A 7,880-nucleotide genomic window follows, 5' to 3' on the forward strand; every position below is an offset into this window, starting at 1 on the left:
GAAAATCCCTTGTGAGTTTACAAAGATGAGTTTATTACAGATCGGATTACGAAACTCTTGAAATTTAAAGTTAGCACTTTATAATCCCATAACCCTGGAAGCTTCGATCTCTAAATCTGAGATATTAAATCCATTATTTTTCTATTGGATCTGTTATATTTATCACTGAACAAAGCATGTCATAAATACTTTAAGTCTAGGACTGAAGTACAAAGTGAACAGAATATATAGATCTTAATTTATTAGACAACAAACGCACATTTTTAAAGAGCTAAACAGGTGATACAAAACCTAATACATTGAACCTGTAAGGCAGCTAGCAAGGCATGATATACAAAGTGAAGTATTCTGTTTATCTTAAGAGGTAGAGAGTCAAGAAAGTGATTTTATGCAGCAACACTTCTGGAAACTATTACAAACAGAGCAAGAATATATACAGAAACAGCATTAGTTTGGAAACACTTCATAATTACATATTCATGCCATGCGTACCTCTGTATAAACTGGTTATGGAAGCAGTGTGAAGTTCAGAAGGTGCGTTTACTCTATTTGTGCATCATGAAGGCAAACACAAAAAATAAAAACACATAGAGAACACATCTGCATATTTCTTCTACGTTCAAAATGTGTCATAATAATAAAAGGCGAAAACATATCTTTCTTATTTTAACCTCTATTGGCTGATTCCAGACCCCGATTAGCTCTAATCCTGGACTACCTTAACCTTCCTTTAGGATAAGTGTTAAATCAGGCTCTGTGAAGCCAGCCGTATTTTAAGGCATTTTAGCTCTATGAACTGCACTAAGACCCATTAATAACAGAAAACAAAAACAAATGCTATATATACATACATACACACGCACACACACACACACACACACACACAGCTATGGCTGACATTTTTGTATGCCCTTGTATTTTACGATTGAGACTTGAATCTATATGAACATCATTTTTTCTTATTTAACATCATGTAATCAAACAAACCACAAAATGATATCGCAAAAGTCTATCGGAAGCCATAATAATAGTACAGTATTTCATGTTAGATTTTCAAAATGTCACATTTTAATTGTCAGTTTTTCATTCAAGTGGTATGTAATGCAATATGTTAACATAACATTATTCTATAGGGTGAAGCAAAACTTTTGTGTCTCTCTCTCTCATGTCATCATAATGTAACAGCATCTTGGGAATGATATGCAGATCTTCGTAATGTCCGAGTCACCAAAGTACTGGGTTGTCAAGATTGGCAAAGCCAGGGTCTTTTCTCAGATCCCAGTATGTTTGTTTGCTGACCCAAGTATCTTCGCTTGATTTTCTGTCACAAAACAGTAGAAATAAATAAATAAGTAAATAAATAAAATAAAATCACTTTTGCACACCAAAGTAGATTTCAAAGATGCAATGCTAAAACTCTTTAAATCTTACTCCTACCTGCTTCGATTTAAATAGGAAAAATGGTTCATGGTTCGAATGGTAAATGGTTACAATAATCCTCTGTAGAAACATGCACGTTTATCTCTGAGCTCCCAATTTCTATTGGTTTACAGAACTTCAGAAAATGTTTTTCCTAAATACAAGAAAACAAATCCACAAACCACGAGATGTATTTTAAAATACCAAAATAGTCATTTTCTTTCCATTTGCCATATACTGAAGTATTGTAGCAAGGATGTGTAAGAAAAGGCATAGCTGTTTAATACCTGAAGAAACGAGGCTGATGTGACATATTGTTTTCCTCCAAAACTCTCCTCCGCTCTCTCTGAAGTTGTTCAATTCTTTGTTTCTGCTCTTCTGCTAATTCTACATTCCCTTCCTCAAGTAGCCTACAAACAAGAGGATTAAAAAATAAAATAAAATCTATAAAAAGATGAGTACAGTACATATCACTTCAACTAATCTCTGGTATAAGGTTTAAAAAAAATATTTCCAGTAATGTTTGTCAGAAACTTAAGAGCAGCATTTGGTAAATTGTCTTTTCACTAACGGGTATTAAATATCTTACAAATTACCATACATGAATTTTGTTTCTACAATATTGGTTCAACATTACTACTTCAAACTCAAGTCATTTCATTTTCAACCTGGAGGTCAGGGCTGGTTATAATCAGACTTTATAGCACATGGTCAATCGTCACCAGGTTTAGTTGGCAGTAAAACGTTTTTCTTTTTCATATGTGGCAACAATAAAGAAGTCTCTCTCTACTTCCACCCCCATAGGCATTTTCAAAACCCCACATTTCTTTAATTTCTTACCAAATCTGATTGCCAAGATAGGTGCTGGAATCCTTGCTATGTTGTCTGTCTCATTTCCCTCAGTAATGGAATTGAAATATTTCAAAGTTTATAAAGACACGCATTATATGTTTTCCCTATTGACTGACACAGCTATCCTGAAAACTGATTACACTTCACTTACACAGATTACAGTTATACCCTCCAAAAACTTTACTTCCAAATAAAACTACGTTCAAGTTAAAAGTACACCTTAAGATCCACTTGTCCACACTTGGTGAAACTTTTGGCGTAAGTTATTACACACATGCATACAACAGACTATTTGCTGTGGATAATTAATGTCCCATTTTAAAACAAACGCGATTCAACTTAAAAACAAACTTGCAGTGATGTGTTAGCCAGGCAATAGATGTATTTATTTATTTACTAAAGGAATGATTTACAACTGCCGCAAATTACTTTATTCTGAATAAAGATAAATATACACCCCAAGGTAATCTGCAATGCTCCCAGACTCGAGTAATCTGATACAGCCTACTGCGCGTTATAGTATTGGGATGTAAAGCATGCCAAGACAAACTTGAGTTTAACATTTCTGTGACACAGCAGTGTTGAAGCATAAATCAGAAAAAAAAAATAAAATAAAAAAAAAAAAAAATAATAATAATAATATAATAATAATAATGTAGTATCAACATTCCCCGATTCTTCACAAGTAGTATGTCCAAAGCATATGTTGGAAAGAACAGATTCAAATGAGTGGTACATTAAAAACAACCACATGAGTATTACGTTACGAAATTCCCCAAATAAACAGTTCAATATTGTAGAACAGCGAGCTGAAAACATCACATGCAACGACGCTGTAACATTGCACTTTGCACATTGGAAGTGCTTGTATGGATGATGTGTAGTTTTTTTTTTTTTTTTTTTTTAAATTTTTTTTTATTATAACTGTGTGGATATTTACTTTTCTCTATCAGTGTTCTATAGTGCAGAAAATACCTGTTGTTGTGCTGGCACTCCTTCAGAACAGCCTGATCATCAAATACTTTAAACTCATGCTGTTACCAGCACAGGGTTTCAAAAGGTGAACTTAAACACAGGTTGGTTTGAGAAGCAAATTTCTCCCAAAAATACTTGAAGTACAATTCATTACACACACAAACACACACACACACACACACACTGAAACCATGAGTGACACCCAGTGGCGCAACAGAGGAACTGATCAATCATTTCAGTAGAGGGCAGCTGTATTTATAGATGAAGATAATGTGTTTTTTTTTTTTTTATGTGATTTAATAAGCAAACTCTCTCACCTTTGGTCTTGCCTGAATCTGGTGTCAGTTGGTGGCAGCAGCAGCTTTGTTGCAGGGTCCAGTTCATTTAACTCTAGTGCAAACTTGGTGAATCCATAGTACTGTTCAAAATTGTTAGGCATGGGATCTGAACAAAAAGAATGAATTATTGACTCGCTGTGACAGAATCAATTGATATCTACAGTAGTACTCATCTGCTTGTACATCAGGGTATCCGATTTTCGGGTTTAAGCCGATTTCTCTCACCCCGAATGCTTTTTCCTGCATTCGGGTTAGACCCAAAAACTCCCTGAATAGATATTGTATATGAATAAACACAATCACGGTTGCCTGTGATTCAAATGCAACAGAGCAGAACTGGCACGATTGCAGTAAGCTGATTTACCTATTAGAAAAATGTGGCTTAGTGTTTATATACTGTGTCTCTCTCTCTCTCTCTCTCTCTCTCTCTCTCTCTCTCTCTCTCTCTCTCTCTCTCTCTCTCTCTCTCTCTCTCTCTCTCTCTCTCTCTCTCTCTCTCTCTCTCTCTCTCTCTCTCTCTCTCTCTCTCTCTCTCTCTCTCTCTCTCTCTCTCTCTCTCTATATATATATATATATATATATATATGTATAAATACACACACATACACAGTACCAATAGAAAGTCTACACCACCTTTCAAGATTTTCACCTTTTGTTGCCTTATAGCCTGGAATTAAAACAGTTTTTTTTTTTTCATTTATCTACACATCCTACCGCACAACTTCCAAGTGAAAAAAAAATCATTCTAGAAATGTGTAGAAAATTAATTAAAAATAAAACTGAAACAACTTGGTTGGATAAGTGTCCACCCCCTTTGCAATAGCAATTCTAAATTAGCTCAGGTGTAACCAATCGCTTTCAAAATCACACACCAAGTTAAGTGGTCTAAACTGCAGGGATTCATGTGATTTCAAGATAAATTCAGCAGTTCCTGTAGGTTCCCTCTGTTGGGTAGTGCATTTCAAAGCAAAGACTCAACCATGAGCCCCAAGGCGCTTTGAAAAGAACTCCGGAACAAAGTTGTTGAAAGGCACAGATCAGAGGATGGGTATAAAAAATAACAGGCCTTGAATATCCCTTGAAGCACGGTCAAGACGATTATTAAGAAGTGGAAGGTGTATGGCTTCACCAACACCCTGCCTAGATCAGGCCGTCCCTCCAAACTGGATGACCGAGCAAGAAGGAGACTGATCAGAGGGGCTACCAAGAGGCCAATGGCAACTTTGCAAGAGCTACAATATCCCAAGCACTCCACAAATCTGGCTTGTGGGTAGGGTGGCAAGAACAAAGCCAGTACTCAAGAAAGCCCATCTTGAATCCTGTTTGAAATATGCAAAAAAACACTCAGGAGATTCTGTAACCATGTGGCCGTTTTGTGGTCTTACGAAACTAAAATGGAACTTTTTGGCCTAAATGCAAAGTGCTATGTTTGGCGCAAACCCAACACAGCGCATCACCCAAAGAACACCATCCCTACTATGAAGCATGGTGGTGGCAAAATCATGTTATGAAGATGTTTCTCATCGGCAGGGACTGGGGCACTTGTCAGGATAGAAGGGACAATGAATGGAGCAAAGTACAGAGAAGTCATTGAGGAAAACCTGCTGCCCTCTGCAAGAAAGCTGAAACTGGGACAGAAGTTCACCTTTCGGCATGACAACGACCCAAAGCACACAGCCAAAGCTACACTGGAGTGTCTAAGGAACAAAAAGGTAAATGTCCTGGAGTTGCCCTGTCAGAGCCCCGACCTAAATCCAATCGAAAATTTGTGGCATGACTTGAAGACTGCTGTCCATCAACGCTCCCCAAGGAACTTGACGGAGCTTGAACAGTTTTGTAAAGAAACATGATCAAATATTTCCAAATCTTGGAGTGCAAAGTTGGCAGACACCTATCACAACAGACTCAGAACTGTTATTGCTGCCAAAGGTGCTTCCACCAAGTATTAACTCAGGGGGGTGGAGACTTATACAATTACAATCTTTTAGTTTTGTACTTTTAATATAATTTTTTTTTTCCCCCTTAACAGTGTGAAGTATGGTGTGTAGATAAGTGGAGAAAAAATTAAATGCATGAAACTCTGAGGCACTGACACAACAAAATGTGAAAAAAGTTCAAGGTGGTGTAGACTTTCTATAGGCAAAATGCATACTATATATATATATATATATATATATATATATATATATATATATATATATATATATATATATATATATATATATTACAGCAGTATAGCTTTAAGGCTTTTGCTTTTTTTGCACACTTCTTTTCCCAGTTATTTGTTTTATGGGTGTGTGTTCAAGCCAAGAGCATTTAGATGTAACAGTCCATCGTTTCTCTTTGTAAAACAGCATGGAGTAAAGATGTTTAGTTTTCCCGTATGTTGTGTGCAATTATACTTGCAACTCCACTACAAAATAAAACTTGCTTGGAATGGAGAAATGCCTCCATATACAGTATGTGTGTGTGAGAGAAAGAGAGAGAGGGAAGAGAGATAGATCTCATCAAAAGTTTGCATACCCCAATGTGTGAAAATATACAGTACATAAGTTGTGGATTTAAACTGTTGACGACAACCCGAAAATCAGACGCCCTACGTATATTGCATCGTTTTATTTAATTGTATAATGCATCATATAATACATCGTTTTATTGCATTGTACAATGCATCATTTTATTTTGCAATTTGTAAAATACATACATTATTTAAATGTCTTAAGGCACTCAGCACTTATGAGTGGAGTGAGATTTAAAACAAACACAGCCTAACTGAATAACAACACTCCACATCAGATTTAATAAGCGTTTGCTCAAGTGCAGTTTGTATAAAATTTATCTGAACAGTTAGCCAGAGTTCTGCGGTTTTATTTCTAGTTATGAAAAACATGTTCAGCTCTTCTTCCTTTTAGATAAAGCAGTTCACAATGCATCCAAGCCCTGCTTCTACTTACCTGGTCTCCAAACACAATTTGCTGAAGGTGGCACCCCACAATAGACTCCTTCGTGCCATTTTCCAAACAGTCGCTGCACTACTTTCCCACTGCGATCCGTTATTGTCCCTTCAACTCCATTCACATCGGAGTTCCAGTATTTTGCCTTTAAAAGTTGCATTTAAAAAAAAATAAAGTTTGTATTGAAAAAAGAGCACTTTTGACAAACAGAAGATTTAAAGACAGGTATTTTTTAAATAATTAACATAACCAATAATTTTTAATAATTTCTAAAATAGGAGATGTGTTACGGTAAAAGTCTGTATATTGGTAAAATCGGTAAATGTCCAAAATAACGATGATAACTCTTTACTTCTGAGATTTCCCGGGAAATCTCAATTATAACCAAGTGGCTTTGGCTAACGAGCGAATGTTTTTCGAATCGCTTTAGCACATTTCTGTAGTGGCCAACATGACAGGTAAATTGTTTCTAAGCAGCCTATTTTTGGTGGACAAGGGTTCAAACGATCAAAAAAGGGTTCCAGCAAAAGGTGCTCTTATAAGGCTTCATTGCCTGTCTTCGTGTTGTTTTGTGTTATAACCAAAGAGTGATTGTTTGTTGAAAAAACAAAACAAAAAATATTTAATTTGCATTTAATATAACAATGTTATTTGGAGTACAAGATCCTTCAACACTATTGTGAATTGTTTTATAAGCACATTTACCAGAATGTTGGTTGTTCTACATAAGTGCATCATGATATTGTTCAGTACCATGTTGAACTATTTTAAACTTGCTCATTGAGCATTACAGCAAGCATGAATGATTACTTTGTTACTGGAAAATGCGTCTGCAGAAATAAATACATTCTTCAATGATATACCTGCATTTGCCAAGCAGCTTTGGTAAACCATAAGATTCACCAGTAAATGTCTGAAAGACAATATATTTCTTCATCATTTCAGACATTTACCACCTTATTTGGTAAATGTTGACACATACCGGTAAAACTGAAGACTGACCAAACTCAGACTTTTACCATAACATATGCATTAATATTATAGAATAATATTTAGAGTAATTCACCAGCAAAGGGGCTTGGAGCACTGTGAGGATGACTACAAAGCAAGGAGGAGGATTTGTAAGTTGATTTGTCTTAATCCACCAATACTGTGCCCAAGATAGCTAAACAACAGTAGTTACTATAAACCTGACAAACACATCAAGTAAAAGTCTTCATATGTATATTATCTGAGAATTTCTAGAACTGTTTGTTTAACACACCACTAATTCCCCAATGTTCCTGTGCTTGGTTTTCAGTAATGGTGAATCCATATGAAAGCAATACAGGTTGCCGCTTAT

At 35.8% G+C, this 7,880-nt stretch overlaps 1 protein-coding gene across 5 annotated transcripts in view; it reads right to left on the reverse strand.

Annotated features, from left to right (window-relative positions):
- Positions 1–1,098: 1,098 nt before the first annotated feature.
- LOC121313618 (oxysterol-binding protein-related protein 3-like) overlaps positions 1,099–7,880 on the reverse strand; it is a 71,429-nt gene continuing 64,647 nt past the window's right edge. For all 5 annotated transcript variants that reach the window (XM_041246343.1, XM_041246345.1, XM_041246346.1 and 2 more), the window contains 4 exons: positions 6,539–6,683; positions 3,564–3,690; positions 1,707–1,829; positions 1,099–1,321 (listed from right to left, as the gene is read on the reverse strand). In XM_041246343.1, coding sequence (XP_041102277.1) covers positions 1,225–1,321; positions 1,707–1,829; positions 3,564–3,690; positions 6,539–6,683 — 492 coding nt within the window. In that variant the 3' untranslated portion in view covers positions 1,099–1,224. The remainder of the gene's footprint in view (positions 1,322–1,706; positions 1,830–3,563; positions 3,691–6,538; positions 6,684–7,880) is intronic.

This window comes from Polyodon spathula, chromosome 3, assembly GCF_017654505.1.
Source record: "Polyodon spathula isolate WHYD16114869_AA chromosome 3, ASM1765450v1, whole genome shotgun sequence".
NCBI classification, from domain to species: domain Eukaryota; kingdom Metazoa; phylum Chordata; class Actinopteri; order Acipenseriformes; family Polyodontidae; genus Polyodon; species Polyodon spathula.